Here is a 16,082-nt window from a genome sequence, read left to right on the forward strand (position 1 = left end):
TCTGCTTTTTCTGCCAGGCTTGGTGAAGCCTCTGTCAGGCGGCTGTCAGGCAGGCATGTGGCTTGTTTCCCTGATTCCCTCTCCTAAAGCAACTGGTGAGCCCCTGTCCAGGGGCACAACAACAAAGGCACAGCTCCTACCATTGGTGTCCCTCATTTTTTCAGAGTGAGGCACTAATGACCTTTAGTGAATTGCTTTGGTTCAGGGGTACCCACAGCAAGAAGGCCTTCTCCTCCTACAAGTGTCAATTTGGATTACCAAATTTACAAATGTGTCAAATGTTGGGGGTGGACCCACCTGAGTAAACTCATCCTTTAACTCTTCTCACAGCTCACACCAGAACTGTTGAAGCTCAGCTGTTTCGTTACGTTAGATTTCTGCCGCATAAAAGTGAAAGCATACACTGTGGCAGAACTCTTCACCTGATACAGGTTCTACAGTACATCCTCTGCTGTCCAGGCTTGGTGGGGAGCATCTAACATGATGGAAAACGCCCCAAGAAATGCTTTCCAATCCTGTAGGACAGAACTATTGTGCTCTAGCAGTAGTGACGCCTAGCACAGGGTCCTTCTCATTTGCAGGCTGATAACCAAGCTCACCTTCACCAGGCTCCAGAGTAGGTTCTGGGTTAAGCCAAGAATAGGAGGCAGCATTGCATGAAGAATTCCCAGAAGTGCTGCTAGTCACCATCATATCTCTCAGATAGGGGAAGGGGCATGAGAGATTCCCTGGACTGCACCTGGAGCATGGTGGTCTCACTGAGGAGCTGGTGTTCCTCTTCACACCAGGGCTGGCTGGCCTCCTGGTGGTATGTGGCCTGGGATTCAACTATCTGGTTCTCTGCCCACAGCTATTACACCTGGGCCTCCAGTACATGCTAGACTGGGTCAGCTGTCTCAGCTGGCCTCCACCTGTCTTGCAGTTCTCCCTTAGTAGCCATTGAGTCAAATGTGCCCAGAGGCCCAGACAGGGAACCGGCCTCCATGCCATGCCCTTTTCACCAAATGTGGTCCAGGCAACTTGTCAGGCTGGGTTGTGGGCAGACAAATCTGGGCATCACCCAAGGTTTAAGGGGCTGACCAGGTTTGGAAGGAGTGAACAGAATCCAGATATGGGCTGGGCCAAGAAGCCAGAAGGTCAGTCTAAGAACTGGGTCAGGAAACAAGCCAAGTCAGGAAGCTGGAGGGTCAGGCAGAGTCCAGAGTCAGAGGGCAAGTCGACTCAGGTAGCCAGGAGATCAGCAAAGCAGGGTCTAGAGGTAAACCAAGTTAGGAAGCCAGAGAATTAGACAGAATGTAGAGTCCAAGGGCAAGCCAGGACAAGTAGCCAGGAGATCAAGTGGGGAAGCAGGCACATGCACAAGCAATAAGAGACAGTGAGGAAGTCTGGGCAGGGGTTGAGCCCTGTTGCCCACAGACTTCCTCTTTCAGGTTGGGGGTTTATATGAGAGGATGAGAAGGGCCAGCTGACTCTGGTCAGCCACTGCGGTGTCAGGGAGTGGTCAGCTGGCTAGACCCAGACAGAAGGTTCTAGCCAGGTTTGCTCACCCTGAACGTTCAACTGAAGAGGCAGACCAGGGCTGCTTAGGACAGGCTGAGGCCCCCGTATTGAGTCTGTGGCCTGAATAATGCATATGCTTGTAGAGATGCTCTGTAGAATAGTAAGTGTTTGTGTTTACACTTGCCTTCATTTTACCAGATGCTTGCAGTAGAGGAAAGATTCTTGTACCTCTTCACAGCATGGGCCACAAGCTAAAAGAGAAGGTTAAGTCATGGACACCATTCATCTGACTACCAACCATGCTGCCTGGCATCCTCTCCTATTAGCAACCTAGTCACATTATTGAGGCTGCTGCAGAAATTGCCCATGTGCAAATGGCACTAATGTATTTAATGATGTTTTGTAGCGTAGCTGAGAGGAGGAACTTGTGTTGCCTTCAGGTCTCCACAGCAACTCCTCCCTGCTAGCTTTTGGACTGAGGACAGTTGTACTATAAGGAGCACAGGAGTGAGCATTTTTGCTGCTGGAACAGTGCTCCTTTAAGAGATCACAGCTTGGATCCTCTTCTGGCCAGTTCAGCAGCCAAGCTGTTAACCTACTCTCTGAGCCTTTTGGAAAGGGCAGGATATAAATCTAATAAACAAAATGGGGCCACCATGGAGAGTAATGTCAAGGATACAATCACCCATAAAGTGTAACAGGTGACTGAGGACTTTTGATGCCCCCTACAGGCCATCTCATCCCTGTCAGGCTCTCTCCCTCTATCAAGGTCTTGCTTTGCTGTCTCACCTGCCACATCTTGACAGAAACTTCATGAAAGGGAGGCTGCCCTCAGAGACTGATGAGCCTAAGGCATTCCCTCTTCCTCAATGATCAACTTCCAGCCTTATGGCAGTAAAGGTTTAAGGCTCCAACTGCCCTTTACACCAAGCCCAGACCTCACAGATGTTATGTATCATCACTCAGGTGGGACATCTGTCCCCTAAAACCACAGGCCTCCTAAAACCCCTAAAGCCACCACAGGCCTTTACTCCCCTGTTGGAGCTTTAGCCTTCCTGACTTACATCCCTCTACTCTACCTGGGCCCTTAGCCAAGGCCCACTGCCCTAGACCTGGCTTCTGGGCTCCAGCCCCTTTTCTTGCCTTCCAAGGACTTTATCTCTGCCCTGTTCAGGCTCTGGGCCCTCAAGCTCTGCCCATCTCTGGATTATCTCTACCCTTTCTCAGGCTTCAGGCTCCCTCTGGGCCCTGTCTGGGCCTTGAGCCAAACCCCTGGCAGGGCTCAAGGCAATCATGTGCCATGCAAGCACTACTGGGACCTCCAAGCCATCCCTTTTGAGTCCTACTAAAACTACTGGTTAAAACCCAAGCACAAATTTAAGCCTTCAAGCAACAACACAAACACCCAGCCCACCTAGCTGCCTACCACACTTCTTCCAGGCCCTGAATCAGGTCCCTCAGGTTGCACTCCCAGAGCTCCCTGCAAGGCAATCATCAGTATCAGCTATCTCACCACAAAGCCTCTTCACCCTATTGCTTCCCAAGTCCCCATTCCTGCTCTGGCTCTAGCTTATATACTACTAAAGCCCCACCCCTTACTGGTCAAGTGACTCCCCTGCCAGCTGACTGGACCACAGAGCTGTTTCTTAAACCTTGCTCTGCTGGTTGCCTGTGTCTGTGCTACAAAAACCCTGTCCTTAAAGGGGCCACAGCACTTTCCAGTAACAGGGCAAGGGTTCCCTGTTACACTGATGAATAGATGAGCCAGGATGAAATCTTATTGACAATGGCCTTGGGACTTAGAAAGACAGTAAGAGGAATGCAGGCAAATGGGGAGGGGAAGGCCGATGGATCCAGCTTAGACTTAGCCAATAACTTTCTTTTGTTCCTCCTTAGCTCTTTCTCTGCCTTGATCTCACAATGCTGGGTGTCCCTTGAAGGGCCAACATTGGACCCTTAGTCTCTATCAATCGCTTACACCTCTGTCCTGCCTATTGTGGCCACTTTCTCTTTCCAGATTCCCTCACAGACTACTCCTTCTATTGAGCAGTGAGCCAAGGTCACTGACAACCCCTGGGTACTCAACTGTACTGGCCAGGCCTTTTCACAAACTCCCTCTCCATCTCCCCTTCCTTCCTCTCCCCTCTGGATGAAGGGGGATTTTGTCTCCTTAGGAGACTGACACTATTCCAGTAATCTCTAACCCCCAAAAATATTCACCAAAGGCTTCACAATAAAAATAACAGCAAAACAAGTAAATAATAAATATCCTGACAACCTGCCTGGGGAAGTGTCCCTTGCTCCAAGGGTTCTTATCCTACAGAAAAGGGAGACACCTCAGCCACAGGCAAGGGATGGCCAGGAAGAGGCTGAGGTAAGAGAGAGCTAAGTGGAAACAGACAGTGTGGACCGTGGACTGGCAGACTGAGGAACTGCAGGAGCCAGCAGTTCTATGCAGTGAGCTGGTGATTTCAGAACAGCGTGTCAGGATTTATGAAGATTCACTATCTAATTGCAAGGGCCCCTGGAAGCCAGGTCAAAAAAAAGTGTTTTCAGCCAAAACAGGCATTTTGAACAATAATATGATTTTGGTAGGAAACAATAAAAGAAAGTACCACGAAAATCTGTGGCAAGGATTTTTTTTTTTCTCATTTCCTTACAATATTGTTTTGCTTCAAAATACCATTTTTTTAATCACTCTTGCCTGGTCAAAAAAATCTTAGTGAAAACAGGAGGGTGCCTGTATACTGTGCAATAAAGTAAATTTTGAAACAGGACTTTTAACAGCATCTTACTGCTGAATACTTCCAGCTGACCAATATTCTCAAACTCCCTGTTTCAGACATCACACTGCTTATCAGAAACCTGATAAAAAGCCAATTGTGTAATGGTATAAGCATTGTTCATCACTCGCTCACACAGGACATATCATGATAGGTGTCCTCTTCCCTTCCCTTCCAAACTCTTATGCTTTGCATACTGTACCCCAGACTCAGCCCTTAGCACATGCATGTTTTCTTGATTACTCCCCATTGTTTTATATTCCCGCTATAGGCTTGGAGCTTGGCGCATGTAATCACAGAAAATCCCTGTATTTCTCCAAAAAATCAAATTTTGTCTTTGGACAAACCCTAAACCCTTTTCAGTAATTAATCTGGACTGTCTGCTCCATGCCAGCCAGACTGGAGAGAAAAGGCATGTCTTGAGTTAGAGTCCATTTCAGAATGCAGGGAGTTCAACATTTCCTCATACGAGTGCCTGCTATGCTATAAATAACTCTCACATCCTTCCCCATCTATCTTCCACCTTCCCTTTTCAGGCAAAGTCATTAAGCTCTTTTCTGACCAGTCAGGTTTTCTGTTTTAGCCATTTATTGTTCTCAGGCTTCTATTTTTGGGTTTAAGGAGCTCCAACACAGCACTCCATGCAAATTGACCGTGGTAACAGCACAGACTTCGGGGAGGAGGAGCTGCTTCCCTTTTACATAGAACTTATTGGCTAGTGAACTCATGCATACCATGGTAATGTGACTTTAATTCCCTCATCTATGTGAGTAGATCCATCTGTCACCTCTCCCCAGAGTGTTCTAACCAGCAGGCTAGGAACATGCTCAGCTGAGGAAGGTGAGCAAATTGCTCAATGGCTAGAGTATTCCCCCAAAATGTGGATGACCTAGGTTTGAACTCCTCTGTGATTAAGTGGGATCAACTTCCACTGGATGCCCTGATCCCTAGGCTGTCAGCTTTTCTGTGTGGAGTGTTCTCATTCCCTTATGCTGAAGATACCATATTTTCCCAAATCCAAGACAACTTTGAATTTAAGATGAACACCCAATAATTTGATCCCATACAAGGAAAATGTATAATTTTGTTATAAGTTTCCATTTATAGAATCCAGTTATTGGGCTGTCTTAAATTCACCCCCCTGGCCACAACAGCAGCAAAAGCAGCTGGGGGGAGGGGAGAGGGCAGACAGGTGGCCTGATCCCTGCTCTTTGTCTCCCTGCACTTTACCCTCTGCTCCCTAACTTCCCTACCATTTGAACCTCTGTCTCCTGCCCTCTCACAGTGCCTGCTCCTCCCCACCATTTGCCCCCATTGTTATACAAATAGAAAAAATACCAGCTTTATATTAGGTAAATAGCATGGAGATAGATTTTTGCCTGTTGTCTTAATCTTGTGTATTACTTTGATACTTTTTTGTGTATTTTATTGAGGTTTGCATTGCCTTAAGAAACTCTATTTTGTATTGCTCTCTAGCTTGACATAAGTGCTTGACCTTTGTATGTGTGAGAGACTGGGTGAGAGTGTGTCTATGGAAAAGGAAAACACTAGCTGGCGACTGGCTGAAAAATGCAGACAGATGAAAGACCAAAACAAGAAGAATCCACCCCAGAACACAAAGAGAACAACATTAATCAACCTTCACAGAAGAACACAGTGATAACACAGCAAAAGCCCAGAGGACTGACTGAACTGACAAAACTATAAAAGTTGAGGTGATACATGTTGATTTTGGGTCTTGTTCTGCATAATATTCTGAAGCATCAGTTCACCTGATGAGACAGACTGACAGAAGCCTAGCTCCCACTCATGATCAACTTAGTTGGCCACTAAGTTGACTCGAGCACCGATGAGACTGGTAAAGTATACCAGTGCAGAACAGAAATTAGGGTATGAGTGTGTGTGTGTGTGTGTGTGTGTGTGTGTACCAAGCGCTTAATCAATAAATACAGCATCTTGCCTTGTCCCCTCTTACAAAGGTCTCGCTCTTTATTTTGAGCAAATTGCTTAACATTGCTACCTGCCCTTCCCCCACAGTGCCTGAGCCCTCTGCCCTGCCCCTGACACTTGGACCCCTCCCACTACCTGTTGTCCCCCTCCACTGCCACTTACCCTCATTTGGGGCTCTGGCCCCTGCCTGGTCAGGGAGCAGTGGTTGTGGTTGCTGTGGCGGCTTCAGCTCCAGAGCCCAGGTATGGGCCAGAGCCAGAGTTGCAGCAGCCTCTTGCCCTCTTGCCTTCTACTTGAATCCAAGATGAGGGGGGCTTTCCCCCATATTGAATAGGAAGAAAACCTTGGATTCGAGTAAATATGGTGTTTTATTTTGCATGGGTAACTTACGGTTTAATTGGAGGAGAAAATACAAAATCAGCAGGTTTCTCTGGCCTAGTAACAAGGGAGGTCACTTGGGAGGGAAAAACAAATGCTTAATGTAAACTGCTGATCTACTCCATGGAGCAGGAACTAGACACACAGCTCCTTCCTTGAACATAAGTGCCCCAGCCACTAGGTGAGAGACTGCCACTCACTTCACTTGTACCTATCTGCAGCCCAGTGACTCTATGGGTAGGGCAGGAAAACAAAAGCAGACTCCTCAAAAGGCAGTGAGAGTGCCTTGCTTATAGTCTGGTGGTTAGGGTACTCAGCTGAGAAATGTGGGTCTGAATCCTCTCTGGAAGAAAAGAGCATTAAATTTGGCCTGGGCATGTTCTCTTACCATAGCATAATACGGTGCTGGGCATGCCCACAAGGAGGAATAGCGAGGCCTAGGGAACTTAAATGTTAAAATCCAAGGTGTGTCCAGGATTAGGCACCAAGTGAGCAGGGGATTACAGTTTGGGACTTATGCACCCTAAAATGAGAATTAACCAGGACTGAAGTACCCTGGTCTTTTTGTGGATCTAATCCTAAGTGACTTGTCAAAAGGCACAGAGTCAGAGGTGGGAAATGAATTCTGGCTTCTATTACAGTACCTTAAACACATAACCACCCTTCCTTTATGTGGCAGGCTGCCAAGCACTACATAACTGCTGACCACTGCTGGGGGCAATGGGTTCAAAACATCATCAGGTTATAGTCTATATCAGGGGTAGGCAACGTTTTTTGGCCGGAGTACCAAAAAACCCACCATGTCTACCTTGGAAGATGCTGGAGTGCCGGCATGCCAGAAAAACAAAATGAGGGTGGGGGTACATGGCAGGATACAATGCATATTAGTATAGTTAATAATCATAAATGTTGCCTTTTTTTACGGTAAATACCAGATTTTCTAAAAATTGTAAACCTGGTGACAATAAATAAAACTTCTGATACTACCTTTGATCTTGTGTATTTGTTTTGTGCGGGTCCCCCCACAACAGCTCCCCAGCCCTGCTGGAGGGGGCCCCCAGCTGCCAGGGCTATGGGATCAGGGACCCAGGCCTGCAGCTCCCTGCCTGCCCCCAACAGAAGGCAGTGGCTGCTGCAGCAGGAGCCGGCTCCCCCACTGCTGCTGCCTACTGTGTGCTGATGGCTCAGGTGGTGGGTGGGGCTGGCTCCCGATGGCAATGTGCATTCCTGGAGGACAGGGGGGACCTGTGCCTCCCAGATCTGTGTGAGGGGCAGGGCAGGTGCTCATGCTCCCTGCCATGGTGCCCTCTCCCACTGCCTCTGTAGAGCAGTGTGAGGAACCTGGCACAGCATGGCTAAGTGGGGAGATGCACAAAAGCTGCCTGCTGCTCCAAGCTCCCCACTGCCCTGGCCACACTTCCCCTGCAGCTGGGGGCAGCAGTGAGGGGCACAACCCTGCACTGCTGCCCACACTGCTCCCATGCACACAGGGGAAGTGTGACCAGGGCAGCGTGGAGCTGGCAGCGGCATGCAGCTTCCCTGTGTGGCCACTCTGCGCGCTGCCACTCTGGGTAGCACACACTGTGCTCTGGAGGGCCAAGGGGGGCGCAGCAGGGCTGGGAGCACAGCGTGCTGAGCTGTGTTCCGCACACTGCTATGCAGAGGGGGCAGGGAAGGCAGCACGGTGGGGAGCATCACTGGCACCTGCTGCCTTCCCAGAGCACAGTGCTGAGTCTGGGAGGCAGCTGGGGACAGGGACGGGGATGGGGATGGGGATGGGGCGAGGTGACAGCAGCTGTTTGCAGCCTCCCAGCTGGAGCCTGCCCAGCTTTTGAGTAGCTGCTGATAGCCACAGAGCCTGGGCTGCTCCCAGCAGGAAGCTGGGAGGATGGAAGCCCTGCTGGGAGCAGCCTGGGCTCTGTAGCTATCAGAAGCTACCCATAACCTGGGCAGGCTGCAGCTGGGAGTCTGCAAACAGCTGCTGCCTCCCCATCCTGGCCCTGGCCCCAGCTGTCTCCTGGCCCTGGGTTCCAGGAAGGCAGCAGGTGCTGGCACTGCACCCATCAGGGCCGGGGCTGGGAGGCAGCAGCTGTTTGCAGCCTCCCACCTACAGCCAGCCCAGGCTGTGGGGTAGCTACTGCCAGCCATGGTGCCGGGCTGCTTGCGGTAGGGCTTGCAGCCTCCCAGCCACCTGCTGGGAGCAGCCTGGGCTCCCAGCTGGCAGCAGCTGCCTAGAGCCCAGGCTGGCGGTGGCATGCCAAGCAAAATGGCCTTATATGCCATGCTCGGCATGCATGCCAGGGGTTGCTGACCCCTGGTCTATGTCTAACATAGATGGAGTAGTGACAAACTGACTGAAACTTGAATTTCAGAGCTAGCATATTTTAAATGACCATCAGTTCTCAGAGTTTCAGAGCTAGCATAGCTTCAAAATAATCATCAGTTCCTCCAGAAAAGTTGTGAGACTGTGGTTAAGGCTTCTTAGTTATTTTGTGTTTCTAAAAGCTGTGTTCAGGGTATTTCCTGCTCCTCTGTGCTTGCCATTTCCAGTCTTAAGCATGACACAGGCCCCCCAAAAGAAAACTGTTTTTGTTTTTAAATAATACACATCGGGTGGTTTTTTTATTTTTATCTTCTCACTTCTGAGTTTGTAAACTCAGATTAACCTAGATTACAGGCATACTGGCTACTGATACAAGGGGAAGAAAATTGGTCTATAGCTAACCCTTTGCCTATTTATAAGCAAAAAACATGATAAATGCCTATCCCAGCATGTGCTACCCATTACAGCAGAGCACAAGATTGCACCTGTGTCCTCCCTCAGGAGGACTGACACAGAATAGAAGAGATTACACTGAAGATATGTCCTGTTGGGGACCTCCCTCTGCTCTCTGTTTGTTTCCATTTAATCATTCCCCTACACACAATATATTTACACTGTTTATATATATTTACAAGATAGATAGATAGATAGATAGATAGATAGATAGATAGATAGATAATTCTATTAACTGATTGGCTAGTTTTAGTATCTTTGTCTCAGCTTCCTTATGTGGAAAGAATTCAAAAGTTGGATAAATTGTAATGTCCCATGAACCCATATCTCATAATGAGCCATAGAAGATTATAACCTGTCTGCCATCCCCAAACCCCAGGTAACCTCTATTTTCCCAGCTGCATTTTATCACCTGTCAACATTCCCTTCTTCTGTTTTTTTCCCCTCCACCAACCTGTCTCACACCTATTAACCTGCCCTTGTGGAGGAATACCCAGGGACTGGGGTGCTGGGCACCTGCCCTCTAAGCCCACCCTCCATGGCCCCCCACTCTGGGATGAACATCCAAAATATTGTAAATAGTTTGAAATATGTATATATAGTTTGCCACTTGTATATAGTTTGCCACTTGTAAGCAGGATTGTTATTGTTGGTGAGTGGGGAAGGTGGTGGACGGACACTGTTTGTTTGAAGGGGGGGAAGGGGTGGAGGTGAGGGTTGTGAAGGTAATAAAGGGTTTTTTTGTTTCACCACCTGAGAGTGGTGCTGGGAGTGGCAGGGGGCAGGGGGGGGTGTGGGTGGTGGGGGAGGTGGGCTGAAGCAGGGACTGCAGGAGGAGGGGGTCAACCAAGGCCTCCCAAAGCTGGTGGCCTGGCTCCCACTGGTGGGTGCATGGCTGTCCTGGGGCCTGGGCAAGGGAGGGTCAGCAGGGCCCAGCAGAGTCAGCACCATGGCCAGCAGAAGTGTGGTGCACTGATTTTCAAGAAGGGGAGGAAGGAGGACCCAGGCAACTATAGGCCAGTCAGTCTCACCTCCACCCTAGGCAAAGTCTTCGAAAAAATTATCAAGGTTCACATTTGTGAGAGCCCGGCAGGGCAAATTATGCTGAGGGGAAACCAGCACGGGTTCGTGGCAGGTAGATCATGCCTGACTAATCTAGTCTCTTTTTATGACCAGGTTACAAAACGCCTGGATGCAGGAGTAGGGGTTGATGTCGTATACTTAGACTTCAGGAAGGCCTTCGATACGGTATCCCACCCCATACTGGTAAACAAGTTAAGAGGCTGTGACTTGGATGACTACACAGTCCGGTGGGTGGTGAATTGGCTGGAGGGTCGCACCCAGAGAGTCGTAGTGGATGGATGTGGGAAGGGTGTGGGGAGTGGGGTCCCGCAGGGCTCGGTCCTTGGACCGATACTCTTCAATGTCTTCATCAGCGACTTGGACGAGGGAGTGAAGTGTACTCTGTCCAAGTTTGCGGATGACACAAAACTGTGGGGAGAAGTGGACACGCCGGAGGGCAGGGAACAGCTGCAAGCAGACCTGGACAGGTTGGACGTATGGACAGAAAACAACAGAATGCAATTCAACAAGGAGAAATGCAAAGTGCTGCACCTAGGGAGGAAAAATGTCCAGCATACCTACTGCCTAGGAAATGACCTGCTAGGTGGCACGGAAGTGGAAAGGGATCTTGGAGTCTTAGTGGACTCCAAGATGAACATGAGTAGGCAGTGTGACGAAGCCATCAGAAAAGCTAATGGCACTTTATCGTGCATCAGGAAATGCATGACGAACAGAAACAAGGAGGTGATACTTCCCCTCTATCGAGCGCTGGTCAGACCGCAGTTGGAGTACTACGTGCAATTTTGGGTGCCGCACTTCAAGGGAGATGTGGATAACCTGGAGAGGGTCCAGAGAAGGGCCACGCATATGGTTAAGGGCTTGCAGGCCAAGCCCTATGAGGAGAGACTGGGGCACCTGGACCTCTTCAGCCTCCGCAAGAGAAGGTTGAGAGGTGACCTTGTGGCTGCCTATAAGTTCATCACGGGGGCACAGAAGGGAATTGGTGAGGTTTTATTCACCAAGGCGCCCCCGGGGTTTACAAGAAACAATGGCCACAAGCTAGCAGAGAGCAGATTTAGATTGGACATTAGGAAGCACTTCTTCACAGTTCGAGTGGCCAAGGTCTGGAATGGGCTCCCGAGGAAGGTGGTTCTCTCCCCTGCCCTGGGGGTCTTCAAGAGGAGGTTAGATAGGCATCTAGCTGGGGTCATCTAGACCCAGCACTCTTTCCTGCCTATGCAGGGGGTCGGATGTGATGATCTATTGAGGTCCCTTCCGACCCTAATATCTATGAATCTATGAATGTATGATTGTCACTTGCTGGCACCAGGCTGGAGCAGTGGGGTGCTCAGCATTGCTGGCAGGGGCAACCATGGCACAGGGAAGCAGGATGGGCAAGGAGGTTGCTGGCACATGCTGCCTCTGTGCTGGGCATGCAGCTCCTGAGCAGGGAAGGGGCTGGCCAGGGATGAGAGTTTTCAAGATGGCTGCCAAGTGGTGGCAGCTGGCTCTGGCTTCAACATGACTGCCAAATGCTAGCAGCCATGTGGCTGGAGGATAGAGATCCTTTGCTGGCCACGGGGGCACATGGCAGAACTGGAAGGAACTGGGACTAATTTTAGTCCCAAGTTTCGGTACGTGTAAACACCTGCCAAAAATCTCTTAATACACATTAAATTTAGGTGCACTTATTTGCACATATAGATGCACTCTTAGATACCTAATAGGTGGAAACAGAATCCAGCCCTAAGCTTTGAATTCTCTCACTCTGCTCAGAGTAAGTGTAGAGAATAGAGTTATAAAAAAGCCCAGGTAATGGGCAATATGCCTCATTATGTTTCCTGCTGCACTGGTAGCAGTAATAGTGGGGAACCATAGGGAAGATAGCCTAGTGGGGTAAAGGTCTCATAGATTCCTGCCCCTGACTCATGTCCCATTTCCACTTTCCCACTTGCACAGTTCTGTGTTTGGAATGATCAGACCTTGAAGTGGAAATACCATCACAAATTGACTAATATTTTCTCCATTGGCAAACCCTAAGACCTCCAAGAGGGGAACAAGAAATGTCTAGTTTTAAGTAGAATCTCTAGAACTAGTTATAAAACTTGTGATTATTTCATATCCTGTCTCAGTGGGGACTTCCTGTTCCCCATTTTAGGGGAGGTGTCATACCAAGGTGTCATACTGGGTTACATCTCAGTGCTGCACAGAAGCTGAGTGTTTCCTAAGTCTTGCTTGTCACTTTGTTTCTGGCAGATAGCTAGATTGCTCCATGACATCAGCTCTTTGCTGCTAGGGGAAATTCCACTGCACTGCCCGCACAGCACCTCAAGGTCCTATAAAGAGGGGACTAACCAGAGGTTCAACATCAGATGCAGAAGGAGCTTGCAATAGTCCCTAGTCTGCTTCAGCTCCTGCAGCTCCTGTCTACCCAACAGCAACATGAAGGTCTCTATAGCTGCCTACACTGCTCTCCTCATTGCCATCATCTGCTCCCAGGCCTCATCTGCTCCATGTAAGTTCAGATTTTCTTCTTTTTTCTCTCTCACTGGGTGCATCTACATGTGCATTAATGGGCTTTAGTTTGCATATTAAATCAAGTACCTCCATTGTTTGGTATTAGGATAATGTGCATTAGCCTATCTTAATGCGTATTAACTAAAGAGCATGGTTTTTAGTGGTTTTAACAAACATTAAAATAGACTAATAATCATTAAAGCATACAAGTAGACATGCCCACCATACCCATGAAGGAAGGCAAGAGAGATGTAATAGGGACAGGGCTCTTCTTGCCAGCCCCTCCCAGCCCTAGGAATCCCTTCCCATATGGGATAATTATCAAGTGAGTCCTCAGAGGTCTAGATAGGGGGAGGAAGGCTATCTGTCCTCAGAGGAGATCTCCGAGGAGTATCAAAGGAACAGCTAGCAGTCCCAAAGGATGCCAAATGTCCAACTATGGTTTTGGTAACTAAGTATGTAGCTGTCACCACCTTGGACAAGGAAAGCGGGGAAGGAATCAAAGAGGAAAATCTCTCCCATTTCCCTTCATTCAGCTTCTTCCCATCCCAGCATCACTAGGGCTGGATGTCTCTCCTCTCTGCTTCTCCCAAGTGCCCTGGCAGGTGGTGGTATACAGCTGAGCACACACTAACATTTGCTGTTTTCATCTCTTCCAGTTGGATCTGATCCCCCGACTGCCTGCTGCTTTTCACATGTGACCAGGCAGCTCCCCCGTGACTTTGTGAAAGATTATTTTTACACCAACAGTATGTGCTCCCGTGCAGCCGTGGTGTAAGTACATACTTTAGATTTCAATAGAGAGGAATATTTTGTGTTCCTAGTTACCGGTGTTGAAATTTCTTAATCCTCTGGAGCCCAAGGGACAAAGGTGACATCCCCTTCCCTGAGAAGTGCTGGAGGTCAGATCAGATGAAAACAACTTTCAAATACATGCTTAGATCCTCAGCTGCTGTCTTCCATTGCAGCTCCATTGGTTGCAATCAGCTGGGAATGAGGGTCTATTGATTAAGTCTCTTATCAAGTCTCCTGAGAAGTCTCTTATCAAGATACCTCACTAGGCATTTCACTGAGTCTCTCAGCCTGATCCCGAACAGAGATAAGGTGGGAACTGCTGCAGAGAGTTCTGTGATGCCTCAGTCATGCTCATCCCAGGGGACAGGCAGGGCATAATGGGGAACAGGAGATGTTATTTGGAGGCAAGGTGAGAGATCCCAGGAGGGCATCAGTAGTGGAGACAGGAACCAAGCCAAAACTAACAGGGTGCAGATCACTGGCAGATAAACCTCTCAGTGGAGAGCACACCACTGACTGGCTGTAAAACTAAATGATGGAGCAACCTAAACCCCATTATTGAGTGAATCAGATATAAGGTGCCCGAGTTTCATTGACAGTCAGTGGGGCTCTCAGGTTCTCCTGAGACACTCTAAAATAGCAGGTCAGCTGTTACATCACCTGGGCACTTTTAGCCTACAGGAGTCTGAGCCGTGCCACTCTGAGTGGGGGAATGGAGCTGGGGAAGGTTTGATTTTCTCCAACCACAAAACGCTTCCAAAGTGCTCATCTGTTTGTTTCATGCTCTGCAGATTTATTACCAAAAAAGGCCGTCAAATCTGTGCAAATCCTGAGGACAGCTGGGTTAAAGAATATGTGAATGACCTGGAACTGAATTAAGAAGAGCTAGAGACTGAACTTCTTCTGGAAATGAATGGGCTCCATTCCAGTCACCACATCCAATGCTGTTGCCCCAGACTGACTTAGACCAGTGAAAAGTTAAAAGTATTTAAACCATTTTTAAGGGAATAGTTTATTAAGAAATGTAATTTGCAGACTATTAAGTACTGTATTATTTATAGAATATTTAATTTGTAAGGCGTTCAGGTCATGTGACTCAGCTCCTTTCACACTTCAAATGTGAAGATTAATTAATACATTTTTATAAAGCTGAATATTTTGGATATTTTGTTATTTATGAAGTTATTTGATGGTAGAATTGGAGATAGACTTTGAAGAATAAATATTTTTATATGGACAGGCTTTATGTGCCCATGTGTGTATTGTGACTCTGTGAGAAACATTATTGTTGCTGTTGTTGTTGTTATTTAATTCTACAATGTAAACATTTTCTAAGCAAATAAACTCAATGAACTTACTTGTCTGAATCTTACATTATACAACATGAGGTGAAAAAAGGCACTTGGAGCACACAGTTTATTAGGGGGGTGTGAAATGAGCCATATTCAATTTGGATTCAGCCTGAATCAGGGACAGTGATTTGATTTATTGATTCGCGTCACTGTCCCTGATTCAATTTGACTGAATCTGAATCTGAAGATTCAATGCTGATTCAGAGAATCAGTGATTCGGCCCTAGACACAGCTTTACATGTTTTTTCTACGTTCCTCAAGATACCAAGTGCAGCTTGGGAGTGCTGCAATGCTGGGGCAGATGCAGCATCCCAGAGAAGCATGTGGAACCCCCCTGCGTGCTCAGCATCAAACCCAGAAGGGGACCAGAAGTACTTCCCTTCCACTTCGGAGTCCGCTGCTAAGTGTGCAGGGGGGCCTCCCATGCTCCCCCCCCCCAGCTAGGCAATCAGCCATGAGGGGACCCCCAGTGCTTCCCCCCCCCAGACCCAGGAGGCACCAGTCACCAGGCTGGGGAGGCTGGGGGGGGGGGGGGCCAGCGCGCTCACCAGTGGACTCAGAAGTGGACCAGAGGTGCTTCTGGTCCATTTCCAGGTCTGCTGCTGAGCACGCTGGGGACCGCCCATGATCCTGTGGGATGTTCCATCTCAGCATTCATGATCTGCCTGGTACCTTGAGGTATGTAGAAAAAACATTTAAAGCTGTGTCTATTTCCAAACCATCAAATCTGTTCGAATCTCTCCGAATCAATCCAGAGTGTTCCGATTTGATTCAGAGGGTTCCAATTTCAGAGAGATTAAAGGGTCTCCTGATTCAATTCGGATTCAGAGATTTGGCCACTAAATCAGGCTGAATGTCTGCTGAATCAAATCAGCGACCGAAGCTTTACACAGCCCTATGGGCTGTATATAAGAAGGGCAATAGTTAACAGCAATAGGTATCTCTAATATAGCAGTAATTTGCTTTCCC

At 48.3% G+C, this 16,082-nt stretch overlaps 1 protein-coding gene across 1 annotated transcript; it reads left to right on the plus strand.

Annotated features, from left to right (window-relative positions):
* The first annotated feature begins 12,724 nt into the window (after nucleotides 1–12,724).
* LOC102565664 (C-C motif chemokine 4 homolog) lies at nucleotides 12,725–15,118 on the plus strand. Its single transcript, XM_006264261.4, has 3 exons — nucleotides 12,725–12,964; nucleotides 13,626–13,740; nucleotides 14,553–15,118. Exons 1-3 carry the CDS (start codon nucleotides 12,892–12,894, stop codon nucleotides 14,638–14,640), a joined length of 276 nt encoding a protein of 91 aa, XP_006264323.1. The 5' UTR covers nucleotides 12,725–12,891; the 3' UTR covers nucleotides 14,641–15,118.
* The last annotated feature ends 964 nt before the right edge of the window (nucleotides 15,119–16,082 follow it).

The sequence above is a fragment of the Alligator mississippiensis genome, chromosome 14, assembly GCF_030867095.1.
Source record: "Alligator mississippiensis isolate rAllMis1 chromosome 14, rAllMis1, whole genome shotgun sequence".
NCBI classification, from domain to species: domain Eukaryota; kingdom Metazoa; phylum Chordata; order Crocodylia; family Alligatoridae; genus Alligator; species Alligator mississippiensis.

Bases quoted from the DNA above. Each gene is read 5' to 3' on its own strand.
- LOC102565664 (XM_006264261.4), top strand. From the start codon at position 12,892: ATGAAGGTCTCTATAGCTGCCTACACTGCTCTCCTCATTGCCATCATC. The intron at 12,965-13,625 runs GTAAGTTCAGAT...CATCTCTTCCAG, and splicing joins CCAGGCCTCATCTGCTCCAT to TTGGATCTGATCCCCCGACT. The intron at 13,741-14,552 runs GTAAGTACATAC...CATGCTCTGCAG, and splicing joins TGCTCCCGTGCAGCCGTGGT to ATTTATTACCAAAAAAGGCC.